The sequence below is a fragment of the Tripterygium wilfordii genome, chromosome 8, assembly GCF_013401445.1.
Source record: "Tripterygium wilfordii isolate XIE 37 chromosome 8, ASM1340144v1, whole genome shotgun sequence".
NCBI classification, from domain to species: domain Eukaryota; kingdom Viridiplantae; phylum Streptophyta; class Magnoliopsida; order Celastrales; family Celastraceae; genus Tripterygium; species Tripterygium wilfordii.
In genome coordinates, this window is record NC_052239.1 from 12,600,058 (window position 1) to 12,614,387 (window position 14,330).

The following is a 14,330-nucleotide window of genomic DNA, read 5'->3' on the forward strand; positions in this document are numbered from 1 at the left end:
CTTTCAACCGGAGTTAGAAGCTAAACTCAGGACCTTGTATATAGAATTTGAAACATTAAAATAGTGCATACAAAAATTCATTAGAAGTAGAACTATTTAAAAAAATGTCATTGCAAACACCATCTTTCAGTCAGCTCCAGCTGCTTTCAAATTAAACTATAATTCACTTTGCACATGTGTAAGATAACTCTATTGGATAGTCCCTCTCAAAAAACCAGATTGACCGCCGGTTTCTTCCCAATACCTACCATTCTATCGACAGCAACTGGATTGATAAGCATTTTTCCTACCACTTCAATATCGTTATAGCTGAAGGATACCCCCTCAAACATTTTAACCATCTGAAAGGCTTCAGAGTACAAGAAAAAACTTGATATAGGACAGAATCCAAATATGGCACGCCAGAACCTCATGTAGAGTTAATATACCAGCACAATCTAACAGAAGGACCCAGTATGCATAGTTTAGTTTTCATTAAAACACAAACCAAATGAAGAGACTAAAGTTGATCACAGCATTCAGACCACAAGCATCTGTAGATTACACACAGAAGATACCTAAGACTATTAATCCAACTATTTTCTACATTCTAGGATAAATCTATAGCATAATACCGGATGAGGGCAAGTATGAATTTAAATGCCTTTTCCTTCTCCCTTCACGAAAAGACTCGTCATGTCCTAGATCACCTAATTGGGGATCGGCTGTAGGAAGAGAGATTTAAACATGAGTTGATGATTCATGCTAGCAAAGTAAGCTCACAAGAAAGGACTTCAAAACCACTCTTCAAGTAGAACTATCTACCTGCGGAATCTGCCATACTCTGGACTTCTGTGCCTGTCATATGCTGGGCCATTGTACCGATCATAAACAGGACTGCGAGCTCGACCATAATCAGGACTTCTTCGCTTACGATTTACAGGACTTGTGGATCTCCCATAAGGACTATCCCCACGCCTACCATAGCCACCTCTCCTGGGGCTATCATATCTATCTCCCCTCTCACCATCATCCCTCAGAGCATACTCAACCGAGACAACCCTATCCAATATTTTGCTGTAGAAGAAAAGCACTTACAGTTCATTGAGCAAAAAGAGCAATTCCCTGCCCCCAAAACAAATAATGAAACCACGGAACAGAAGGGGTAAAAGTAGTGTTGATACTTACGTCATATGAGTACATTCAAGGGCTTTGGTGGCATCCTCCTGTGTTTCAAACTGAACAAATGCGAAATTTCGCCTAATCCGTACACTTGCAAGCCTTCCGTGTGATTCAAAGTGTCTTTCTATATCATCAACCCTCGTGCGAATTGGATCAAAGTTGATCACAAACAAGGTTTTCGTAGGCCTCTGATTCGACATTGGCCTTGACCCATCACGATGTCGGCCCCGTTCTCCCTAATAAACATATAACCTCTACTCAAAACTATTCATAATAAAGATACTGATAGCATTAAGTAAAGTAGTAAACAGTTGCAAAGATGAAAGCACACCCTGGCCCACTCGACTGACAGCCTACGCTTGTCATAACCAAATGGAATGTTGTCAAGTCTGCGAATGGCACCTGCAGCATCACGCTCATCCTCGAAGTAGACAAACGCAAAGCCTGCAGTAAAATAACAAATATCAGAGAAACAAGCAAAAAATGCATTGCACTACAGTCAAGTCCAGCCAGCTAGCCACACATCGCCAGATAAGTAATTTTCCCTACCCATAATTTAAAGTATACAAAACCTGAAAACAGGAGATGTGATGGGCTGATGCACATAGATGCAGAGGCCTTGCATGATGAGCTAAATCAAGATGGTGGCATACTAAAGATTAAAATCCAAGGTTTCAGGTCTGAGATGTCATTGGTAAGCATGCATCACCATTCAGAGAGCACGAGTTCAGTAATGGAAGGCATGACATGACAGATCACAGATTTCAATATCCCCTATCATCAGTGGTGGTACGCATGGCAATGGCATGATATATTGATTCATCCCACACAACCATTTTGTGAATGGCAACATTAGGCAGAGGGGTGGCTAAGTGACAGATGATGGCGTGAAGAAAATGCAGGAAGATGCCATCTGTGAGTGCGAGAAGAGTAGGCAGGGAAGTTTCCAATCCAATGGAAGTTTTTTGCAGAGAGAATTATGTCCGAGATAGAAGCTCAATTTCCCTTAGTAGAAGTTCCTGCGTCAAAACAAAAACTCAATACGGAGATTTTCTCCAGTAAAACTGTCCATTTTTGGATCCTCTTTTCAATTTCTTCCAGGATAAAGTAATTTTATAGTCACACTATATGATATAAAAAATTTCATATACAATAAATTTCCATTCCCATAAAAGAATATTGTCAGAACCATTTCAGTGTCCAAACAATAGCAACAACTGAAACTCAAAAACACTCCTACCAAACCCATTGAACGCATAATGCTTGGCTTTAAGTCATATAGTTCGAGTCATGAACCAAAATAAAAAGGTGATTTGGAGAAAACGGCTGAGCCAATAAAAAAATCAGAGTATGCAGAGGTGCCATTTAATTTATTTTTTTTAAATAAAGAAACTTTCTCAACATGTATGTAAAGCAAAGCTCACTGACTTAGACACTCCAGTAGAAAGCAACTGATAGTTATGTAAAAGACACAGACACCAATTGATGAAAGTTGAGAAAGCCATATAGTTAAAAAAAAAGAAACTTTCTCAACATGTATGTAAAACAAAGCTCACTGACTTAGACACTCCAGTAGAAAGCTACTGATGTCTGATAGATATGGAAAAGACATAGACTCCAATTGATGAAAGATGAGAAAAAGGAAACAAAAAAAGGAACTGGAAAAATGTAACAGCCGATACAAAATTACAAACATAACAGCAACTCCTTATAGCAAGGAGCAGACATTTAAAAGTTTCCAACAATGAGAGAGGACGATGTTGAGAATCAAATTCAACCTTGACAAGTCTGAATCGTTCAATAATAAGAAGAGATGATACCACTAAAACAAACTTTCCAGGTTTTAACTTACGAGAAATGGTAAGTAGGAATCAGTATTTCTAGAAGAATGATAAGCCATCATTCCATCTACTGCACATTATTTAGGTAACTTTACACCACTAAAAGCACAATACAAACCTCCACCAAAACGTAACAAAAAAATGAGCAAGTGCATAATAACAATAATCTCTCAGTACGAGCAATAACCATAATTTCTCATCAATAATGAGTCAGTGGCCCAGCATGTTGCCAGCATCAAAACCATCCTCCCTAGACTTGGCTTCGCAAGCCATAAAAAACTCTCCAATGCAATGCCGCCATATAAATTAACTCGAGATGGAGTTCATTACACTAGCATGAACCCATAACCAATCAAGTCAAGCTATTATCCAAACTTTTAAAATCAAGCTTACAATTACCAGATTTCATGTCCACGCGGTCAACCCTTCCATACTTCGAGAACAGGCGCTCCAATTCAGACTGGCGAGTTTCATACTCAAAGTTCCCAACAAAAAGTGGCTTCATCCTTGCAGCAACTCTCACAAAATACCCTTAAAGGAGCATAAACCAACACACAAAATCATGAGATTGTGTTGAGTTCAAAGTAAAAAAGGGATACAATTCCGCAAAATAATCTGATTCAAGCTGAAAGAAAGAGAACTGCTACTACGGAGAGAAAAGGAGAGAATCAATAGAAACCTACATGGAGATTAAACGACTATTTATGTTTGTAATGATAAGTGATAAAATCAACTAGCAAAAACCGATTGGAATCGTTTATTCGAACCAAACACAGACGTCGATGAGAAGGAGTAGTACCTGGAAAGCTTCGACAGTTCGACTCGGTCGCAGAGAAAACCCTAGCCAAAAAAAAATCCTAGCGAAGAAAGTAGGTCAATTTTTTACGGGATGGTGTGTTCATTTATATAGCCAACAAAGCCCCTGAAATTTGCCAGAACATATCCCCATAGAATGAGGGGGGATGAATAACCGTTCGATGTATCACCCTTTGAAGATCACCATGGCGCTATAGCAGCCGTTAGATCGGTCATGGATTGTGCGATCATACGTGCTGGTATGATCGCACTCAGATTGCCTGATCATATGTGGGATTGTGGGGATTGGGGTAACTCCTATTTAAATCTAGAGCCTTGAAAGGTCATGAAACGATTACATATCACCCCAATTTTGGTTTCTATCCATCTCAAAAATACATGTTTGTAATTCACTATTTTTGTGATGAATTGGCCTATTAGGAATCTGAGGCTACTAAACCCGGGGTGTCCGGCCTCCTCGATAAAAAGCTTGGGCATCCATATTGTGTTTGTTTGACAGTGAGTTTAGACAGAAAAAAAGGCACCTCATTGTGTTTTCTATGGTTGCGTTTGTGAAATTGATGTCTGGGTGTGTGGTATGCAATTACCTCACCACACCTTATTGGGCATCCATATTGTGTTTGTTTGACAGTGAGTTTAGACACAAAAAAAGGCACCTCAGTGTGTTTTCTATGGTTGCGTTTGTGAAATTGATGTCTGGGTGTGTGGTATGCAGTTACCTCACCACACCTTATTGAATTTTTGCTAGAAGCATATCTAGCTGTGGCCATTGAAAAAGTGGAAAACTCAACGCATGCGGAACGCTCAAAACACGAGTATTTTCGTTATTTACGTTAATGAAATTCCAGCTTTGTCCTCTTAAATTTGTTATTATTACAACTCTACCCTCAACCCTAAGAACTACTCTTTTATCACTTGTAACGAGTTTCGCCGCTCCTCCGTTGTTCTCTCTATCAAGCACATCGATCCTCTTGTCAATGGCATGATTCAGGTACTTTCCAAAGAGTTTTATCTTGTTTATTGGTTTTTTTGTTCATCAAGTCTTTATATCCATTCTCTTAACGTAAGTTCGTTTTTATCGACAAAGATAGTGCTGGAAACGTGACATTAGCTTCGGATTGTTAGGTTCATTTCAGCAACCGAAGTAGCTGGATCTCTTTCGAAACAACAGCAGAGGAGTGGTTGGGTAAGTGTCTGATTTTTTACTCTATTAGATATTGAATCTACGTTCTTAAATTTTTCGGTTGATGTCTGTTCGATTTGGCTTCTTGTTACTATTCTTTACATGGGTAATCTTGTTGATAACTTGCAATTTCATTTTCTCGTGTATCCATTCTTTGATAATCATATTGTATTTGCTTGTGTTTAATTTATTGAACTTGTATGTTGCTGAATAATACTGGATGTGTAGTTAATACGTTTGATGAATTTCTTTCATTTTGTTGCTGATGGAATCAGGGTAATGTGGACATGCTGGTTTAGGTGTGCTCCTTCAATTAGAGAGTATAGGTTAATCCATTATACTATACACCATTTGGCTGCAATGCTAGTGATTATATACTATTTATCTCTGTCTTTGGTTTATGCAATATTTTAGATTAGGCAGAAATGAGTCAACCAATGAATGAGGTATGTGATGAAGCCCCCCAAATAGAGAAGGCAAATTAGGATCAAGCTTTGACCGCCATTTTCTTAGAAATTTGTGTTGAACGAGTGAAGGCTGGTGATAGACCTAACACTCAACCAACTAATGTTTGGATTTTCTATGTTTAATTTGTATGTTCCTAATGGGTAAATATATTCAGATATGGATGATAATAGGAATGATAGCGATGATGAAGAGTTGGAGACAATTGTCATATTTGTAGGGTCATTATTATACTTCACCGAGTTTGATCCTTTGTTTCAAGAACATCGGTCATGTTGGTCCTCCTCACTTGCAGGGCACAAATACATTATCGATTTGATAAAGGGGAATCCTGCAAAAACCATGGCAATTATGAGGATGCAAAAAGGTGTGTTTGTCGATTTATGCAACGAGTTAACTACAAAATATGAACTGGTTAGTACACGTGAGCTTGAGGCGAAAGAGATAGTCGCAATCTTTGTTTATATTGTTGCATAAGGTGTTGGTAATAGAACTAGGCATTTTCATAATGTATTAGAAAGCCTATATCGCATTTCGAAAAATATTATCAGGCCACATGATCCCGAATTCAAAGATATTCCTAAGAAAATATATGACAATTAGAGGTACCTGCAGTTATTCCACAAGATGCACGAGTGCCATATATTAGAAGGAAATGGATTACCACTCAGAATGTGATGGTTGTTTGTGACTTCGATATGTTGTTCACATTTGTATGCGTGGGGTAGGAAAGTTCTGCACATGATTCCCGTATATTTCATGAGATACTTGACAACAATGTTTTTAAAAACATTTTGGAGGCACGTTTTGAGGTGTGTTTTGGGCCTTCAGGGGACAAGAACATACTGATGCGTATGTATAAGGCTTTTCCAAGTAAATGTACGCTTTTATGACAAAAATGTAACAAAAAGTAGCTTCCTAAAGCGCTGAATACGTACATTTCGTAGGAGGTTGGCCAAAATAGCACCGTTTCAACAATTGTAAAAAAATAAATAAAATTGAGTATGTACATGAAAGTCGAGACAAAGTTTCATGAAATTAGGTTAAACATAGACCTAAAACTCGAAAACCACCGTTGAATCTCTGAGTTCGACATCGAGAAGATTGAAGACCACCTCTAATTCTTTGAAAGTCCCATACTCCCACTTCGACAGGTAACATATGCCACCTCCACATCCTAGGGTTGAGGGGGCCTATGGATGCATTCACAATTTCAGAGCCAAGGCAAGCTACACTCAATTCTCAATTGAAAAAAGAAGAAAGGAAGGAGGTTTACAAGAAAATTGCAAGGTTTTGTTTTTCCAAAGCATTGCCCTTTAATGTTGTCAATGATCCTTATTGGGTTCCGATGTTTAAGAGTGTTGCTAACTTTGACCCTGGGTTTAAGCCGCCTTCTATGCATGAGATGAGGACATGGTTGCTAAAAGAAGAAGTCGAGGATATTAACAAGTTTAAGGAGTAACATATGAAGGCATGGGAAAAAATATGGGTGCTCTATAATGTCTGATGGTTGGTCGAATGGGAAAAATAGATGTTTAATTAATTTTCTGGTAAACAACCCAGTTGGGACTTGGTTTTTGAAATCAATGGATGTTTTTGATTCTATTAAGAGTGGAGATTTGATGTTTAGGTTACTTGATTAGGTTGTTGAGGAAGTTGGTGAAGATAATGTTGTGCAAATTCTTACTGACAATGCTAGCAATTATGTGTATGCTGGAAAGAGGCTTATGGAGAAGAGGATGATGTTATACTAGACCCCTTGTGTTGCTCATTGTATTGATTTGATGTTGGAAGACATTTCAAAGATAAAGATGTTTGAGAAGACAATTGTAAGTGTGAAGAATGTTGTCAAATTTATATATGGGCATTCTTGGGTGTTAGCATTGATAAGGTCTCATACAAAAAAATCAAGAAATCATTCGCCCAGCAGTAACTCTATTTGCCACCTCATTTCTTACTCTACAGAGCTTGTATAAGCAAAAAACAACCTCTAATGACTTTGTTCTCTTCAGAAAAGTGGGCTTCTAGTACTTGGACAAAGAAACCAGGTGGTATGAGGGCTTGTGCAACTGTATTGCATGATAGGTCCTTCTGGGGTAACATTGCTTTTTGTATTAAGAGTGTTGGCCCACTAGTTAGTGTTTTGAGAGAGGTTGATTCAGAGGAGAGACCTGCCATCGGTTATATTTATGAATTGATGGATACAACAAAGGAGAAAATTCAAATAGGTTGTGGAGGAAACAAAAAGAAATGTGATCCAATCTGGAAGAGAATTGATACATGTTGGACTCTCCAACTGCATCAGCCTTGGTATGCTACTGGATATTACCTTAACCCATCATTATGATATGATGTTAAATTTTCTAATAATGAGGAAGTGAGACAAGGGTTAATTGAATGTATGGAAAGGATGTTGTCATATGAAGATCGCTTGAAAGCGGATATCCAGTTGGATTTATATGACCATGCTAGGGGAAATTTTGGACTCAAAGTGGCCATTGATACTAGGAAGTTACGCTTTCCAAGTATTTTTAAAAAAAAAATTCATCATTGTTTTAATTTTTAAGCCTTTAGCCTTTTAAGTTTTAACATCACATAAATATCTCACTCTTTTATTATTTTTCCTTAGCTGATTGGTGGGAGCGTTTTGGTGGAAAAACATCTAAATTGCAACGCTTTGCTATTCGTGTGCTTAGCCTCATTTGCAATGCATCAAGTTGTGAGTGAAATTGGAGTACTTTTGAGGAGGTAAAATTCTTATCTTGATCTTTACATTCTTAATTTATTCATATAAATTGTTATATTACATTATTTATAAATTTATGTAATTTATAAATGTATACATTAGATCCATACAGAAAAGAGAAATAGGCTTGAGCACCAAAGGTTAAATGCCCTAGTGTATGTCATGTACAACACTAGGTTGCGTGAGAGAAGTATCAGAAGAAAGCTAAATATTGATCCAGTTCTTGTGGAGGAAATTGAATCTGATGATGAGTGGATAGCAGAAAAAGAAGATCCTATCCTTCCACTAGACACTAGTTGGATTGATGATGAACAATTGTTCAATGTGGATGCTATTAGAAGTCTCTCTGTTGTTGCTACTGCTATTTCTGGTGAGGAATCTTCAAATCCTCCACCATTTATTAAGAGAGAGTCAAGAGACACTATTGCTGCTTAGCTTGCTCGTGATGAATCTTCTACTGCAAAGAGAAATGCAGATAGGTTAAAAATCTAAAATAAACAATTAAACACAATATATAATTTCTATACCTTTTAATTCAATTTCTGTTAATACTTAGGTGGAAATGGAGATGATAGAGGCAAAAATAAAGCACCAAGAGTGGTACTTGTTAGAGAAGATTATGGGGATGATGTGCAAACATCTGCTGGACAATCCGAACTTGCACCATGCACAAACATGGTTAATGTGTTTATTTTTTAAGACGATGGACTTGGTCTTGAGCCTCTTGGTGATGGAAGTGGCAATGCCTCCAATCCTACTATTGATGATGATGATGAACTTATGGATGAAGAGAATGATGATGATTTGGATGAGAATTACCACTTTTAAGTTTTAATGACTTATATTTTGAAGTGAACGTTGAGCTTATTGTCTTTATTTAAAGTATGTAGTCTTTGATTAAGATTTTCTAGTATGAGAATGACTTGTTATTATTTCTATCTCCTTTTTCTATTATATTTATATTTTTTGATGTAAAAAATATTTTTTCCAAAAAACCTATGCCTCAATGCATCAAGGCTTACACCTCGCCTTGAAGAGAAAATAATGCCTCGCCTTGCATTTTTGCCTTTGAAAACACTGCTTGGCAATGATAATAATAATTTTCCTCAGCCCTGAAGGCAATTGATTCTCACTCTACTGTCATCGTAAAATTAATTTATTTTATTAGTTTAATCTACTTAAAATTTAATGTAGGTAAATATTATTTGGTCGATGCGTTGCTAAACACAAAATTGCATATCACCTCACCTCAACATAATTTTTTAATTGACGTGTCAAACACTTTTTTCAACAGAACTCATAACACATAACCACAGTAGCTGAAACACAACACACTCCCAAACAAACCCATTATTTTTAATAAAAAAGATAACGAGTGCTCTCAGCACTAGATAAGGATAAAAAATATGCATTGAAATATGAAAAAATATATGTATTTTAAGTTTAAAAAATAGGTGATTAAGTGTTCATCACAAATGACATACTGTAATATGATGTAGTTAATTCTTAACAAGTGCTCTTATCAATACCCTATTTTTAAAAATAACAACAAAATTACAACTGTAGTATTTCATCTATCGAATCCAACGATATATTTTTGTTCGAAACAAAAATCAAATTCAACATGAAAAAGATATAGAAAATTTTGAATTTATATCCAACAGTCCAGAATTGTTACATCTTTTTTAAGTTGAATTTGATTTTTGTTTTCGACAAAAAGATATGTCATCGAATTTGTATAAACAATCAAAATACAAATATAATTTTTTGAAATGAAAAAAATTTACTCAAGGATGTAGTAAAACTATAAGGAAATTTAGGGTTTCATTTAGAGGATATACCCATGTTAATTTGCCATCTAATATCTCTATTATTTAAGTTCTTGCATTGATAGCTTGCTTGTTAACCTAATTCATGTGATCAAAATAATAGATGAATTACCCACTAACATTGGCTCCCACCCGACATGGTCAACCCCAGAAAATGAGTCTCCTCGTCCCACACGTACTAGACAATTACAAAAGTTTTGGCCCATGGGGTGACTCTAAGAAAATCAACTGGACAAGGTGAAATTACTTGAAATTGTTTGTTGTTTGCAGGTAAATGTGTCAGAGATGAGATGAAGAAGATAGAAGCATAAAGGTGAAGAAGAAGAAGATAGAGAATAGAGAAACCTAGCCGTGTGAATCATCGAGAATAACTCTCGATGAAAGAAAGATTAGAATAATTCTATCTCCCCCCGCAAGCTGAGCATGAGATGAAGTCATGTTCAACTTGCGAAGAAGAGTTTGAATGTGATTAACATATAGTGGTTTCGTTAGAAGATCAACAACCTATTCCGATGTCGTCAGGTGAGTTAATATGACCAAACCCTGTTGAACTTTGTCCTTTGTGTAGTGTAAATCCAACTCTATGTGCTTAGTATGCTCATGGAAAACTGAATTTGTAGCTATGTGAATAGCAGCTTATCACAATAAAGGTCCATAGGGTACAAAGCTTTGATTTGAAGTTCTTTAAATAAGTTGTTGCTCTAATACCATGAAATAACTTGAAATTGTCTGTTGTTTGCAGGTGAATGTGTCAAAGATGAGATGAAGAAGACAGAAGCCTGAAGGTGATGAAGAAGAAGATAAAAGAGAAACCTAGCTGCACTAACCATTGAGAATAACTTTCGACGAGAGAAAGATCATAATAATTCAATCACGTGGGAGCTTAAGTCACAATCCCTTGTCCTTTTGTCTTTGGCAAGGTTTTATCTTGAAAATATACCACCTTATCAATCCTTTTGAGTTTAGTTATAAGTAATTGGAAACATGCACGATGCGTAGGATGATCTTTTTATATATATCTATTCTTAAATTTTGATAAATAATTATTAAGAAATTCCTTCATATATTCAATAAAAAAATCTATATGGTCATTTGTAAGTATAGAATTATATTTACAAGAATAGAATTCTGATAAAATTAAGGTTTAATTAGCAATAGGTCCCTCAAATCGAAGATTTATTATGGTTAGTATATAATGAAATTTATGTACACTAAGTTTACCTAATTAATACTCCAAAATTGTGTTACAATCGGGTCACAAATGAGTTTTCATTTTTTGACGACTATTCCGGCTATCCAAGGGCTGAAACATGTAGAGCTCGTCAATGCAAGTTCAACGGTAGTTGTGGTTACCGGAGGGTGGCCTATGTTGGAAAATGTCATGTGTGAATGGCTCCCAAAGACGTGTGTGTGTTTTGTGTGTGTACAAAAGTACCACATTGGAAACTTATCACTAGGATTCCTATTTTATAAGTGGAAGTCTTCGACTTATCATTTGGGCCCAAGGGCACCCAAGGTTTTGTGGTGTAGAGACTCTCCACACCATGGGCCATTGGGCATTTGGGCCAAACCACCACACACGCACGCGTCACCGCCGTTGCTTTTCCTGTCAGGCGGACGAGCCGGGCTCGGGCACGGGTCACTAATGAGATGGACGTTCTTCTCTAATTAAATTCTTAATTTCTTTCTCTTACTAAGAGATGAAATTCAATTTCGTGTCAAACTTGTGCTTGTAAAAGAATTCTAATTCTTTTCGGACTTTGGGATCTCCTATACTATAAATACCCTATGTAGGATGACTTCTAAGCTACATCGAAAATTCTCTCTTTCTCAAAGTTTCGTTTTTCATACTTGAGTGATGTTGGTTCAAGACAGTTCGACAGAGACCTGTTCCACATAGTGCTACCGAGTTCAAGTTAAGGGGTTATATCTTGAGAGGTGAAGCTCATTAATCTGCTAAGCACTCGATAGGCAGGAGCTATCGCCTTAAAGAGATTTGGGGCTACCCATACCTCACCTTTGTAAAACAGATACCAGGATTTGTTTCTTTTTTTTGCTCTGCTTTGTAAACAGTTTTATTATTCATCAATAAAATTGTTCTTGCTTTCTGTCTTTTATTTTCTGCAACGTTTACTATTACGACAACAAGTTCAACAGTGGTGGTGGTTAATGGAGGGTGGCCATATCGGGCTCCAAAAGTTTCGGTAGCCACGACTTCAAGACGAGAGTCCGATGAAATAGGCGATTGTTGACAGCAAACGAAGGTTGGGGATGAGTCATGGAGCTTCAGCGCTTCTGTTCGGTGAGTCAACGGCCCCAATCGATGCTCGGATGGTCAGACTTGGTTCTGACAGTAAGGGGAAGAGAGAGGAATAGGAGAATGAGAGAGCGTAAGGGTAAATGGGGGATTAAGGGGACATCCAATACTTAATGTACCGGACTATTCTCCTGTATAAAAAGTGAGCCGTTAGATTTGATAAAGTAAATCCAGCGGTTCACAATTTTCCCCCAAACCTTATTGACACATTCTCTCTCATGATTCACTCTCAGTCTTAGTCCTCTCCTTCCCCAATTACTTTGTCTCTCTCTCTCTCTCTCTCACATTCCTATCCTCTATCTTGCTGTGTTAGGTTGTGGATCACTTCAAATGAAATCAGGCTTCATCTCCCTTGGGTTTGGGTTTGGGTTTGGTTCCATAAATTTTCGTCTTGTGTCAACTGCACAACCATAGCTGAACTATTGTTTCTTTCTAGAATTAGAAGCATGAGAGACAGAATCATATTCAGATACCACAACCCTATTAGTGAATCTACCTTCTATAAACAACCTTCTCTGCTTTGGACACATAAAGCTTCAAGCTTATCTCTCCTTTCACATGAGAAAACAAGCTTCTTTAGTTCTTTTGTCAAGAGTGAACAACTGCAAGATCTTTTTATGTAGAAAAGAAGCTTTTCACTCCAGATTGGATTTAATCTTTGAATTTCACTTGGGTTCTGTGACTCTGATTTATAATTTTTAAACCCGACCCGCATCGAACCATCAAGGCTGAACGGTCCAGGGTTTCGAGGTTCAATCGTTACGATGGAGGTTGAACCGCGATTTTAATAAATAATAAAATAATAAATATTTATACTTTAATAGTAATATACTATATAGCAAGTTAGATGAGCATACCTGTACAATTCAACCTTATTTTTCTGCAAAAATTTACCAAATTCTATAGTAATAAGCAAATCAAATAAACAATTCATAAACCAAACACAAAATCCAAATTCATTAACAAAAATAAGATATTTTTATGTCCATTGAAGGTAAATTACATATTTGGCCTCACCATTCATTAACAAGAATAAAATATTCTTTAATTTTAAGTCATTTTACAACACATGCGGGTTTTCTTTTAGTGGGGACTATTTGCACTCTCCATTTTCCCATTCACACTCCATTTCCCCCAACCACCAAACACGCCCCTTAGCCATCCCCGAGTTTTTGGCCGATGAACTCCAGTCGGGCATCTCGGTGTCAGTTCCGATCGACCAAGAGTTGGGTCGGGTTCGTCTTTGGCCGATGAACTCGTTGGTGGTGGTGGTTCACCGTTTCGTCACCGGATTCAACTGGATTGGAGCTTTTTCTTCGCTACGGCCGCGAGCTTCCAAGGACGATTCCAGAGGCTACAGGCGACGGTTTGAGGCGAGGTTGGTTGGGTTATGCTCATGAGGGTCGAGAGAAGTTTTTCGGTATGTCAGTGGCCGGAAACGGTGGCCGAAATTGGAGCTTTTTCTTCACTACGGCCGCGAGCTTCCAAGGACGATTTCGAAGGCTACGGACGACGGTTTGAGACGAGGTTGGTTGGGTTATGCTCGTGAGGGTCGAGAGAAGCTTTTCGGTATGTTAGTGGCAGGAAACGGTGGCCAGAATAAGCATGGTAGTGGTGGCCGATGTTGGTGAGCGTGAGAGGAGAGAGAGATTTGGGGTGTGAATGGGTTTGTTAAGGGTATGTTCGGTAGTTGGGAGAAGGGGGTGTGAATGGGAAAATGGGGAGTGCAAATAGTCCCCATCTTTCTTTTAACCCGCTGGGTCAAGGGTTGCCGGGTTAACCCGCGGTTTGACATGGGTTAAGGCACAAACGGTCTTTTTCAGTAAAAAACCACGGAGGCCGCCGGTTCGTGGGTTTCACAGTCCGACCGGTGGGCCAGTCCAAGTTTAAAATCTATGCTCTGATTCTCAATCTCTTATTTGTGTCTAAGAGAGAATAATTTTGAGAGGAATGCGTGAAGAAAGAGGACAAC

General features: G+C 37.7%; 2 protein-coding genes across 4 annotated transcripts; one reads left to right on the forward strand and one right to left on the reverse strand.

Annotated features, from left to right (window-relative positions):
- Positions 1-394: 394 nt before the first annotated feature.
- LOC120004488 (serine/arginine-rich splicing factor RS31-like) lies at positions 395-3,960 on the reverse strand. 3 transcript variants are annotated; one of them, XM_038853844.1, is made up of 6 exons: positions 3,802-3,960; positions 3,402-3,533; positions 1,493-1,605; positions 1,168-1,397; positions 805-1,056; positions 395-704 (listed from the first exon to the last, which is right to left on the reverse strand). In XM_038853844.1, exons 2-6 carry the CDS (start codon positions 3,505-3,507, stop codon positions 686-688), a joined length of 720 nt encoding a protein of 239 aa, XP_038709772.1. In that variant the 5' UTR covers positions 3,508-3,533; positions 3,802-3,960; the 3' UTR covers positions 395-685. The 3 variants fall into 3 exon arrangements, with proteins under 3 accessions (XP_038709772.1, XP_038709773.1, XP_038709774.1); XM_038853845.1 differs by lacking the exon at positions 3,802-3,960 and adding an exon at positions 1,734-2,180 and having other exon boundaries at positions 3,402-3,539; XM_038853846.1 differs by lacking the exon at positions 3,802-3,960 and adding an exon at positions 1,711-2,180 and having other exon boundaries at positions 3,402-3,539.
- A 3,499-nt stretch (positions 3,961-7,459) lies between these two features.
- On the forward strand, positions 7,460-9,040 carry LOC120003669. Its single transcript, XM_038852683.1, has 6 exons — positions 7,460-7,776; positions 7,876-7,991; positions 8,096-8,154; positions 8,315-8,582; positions 8,769-8,890; positions 8,933-9,040. Exons 1-6 carry the CDS (start codon positions 7,460-7,462, stop codon positions 9,038-9,040), a joined length of 990 nt encoding a protein of 329 aa, XP_038708611.1.
- Positions 9,041-14,330: the final 5,290 nt, after the last annotated feature.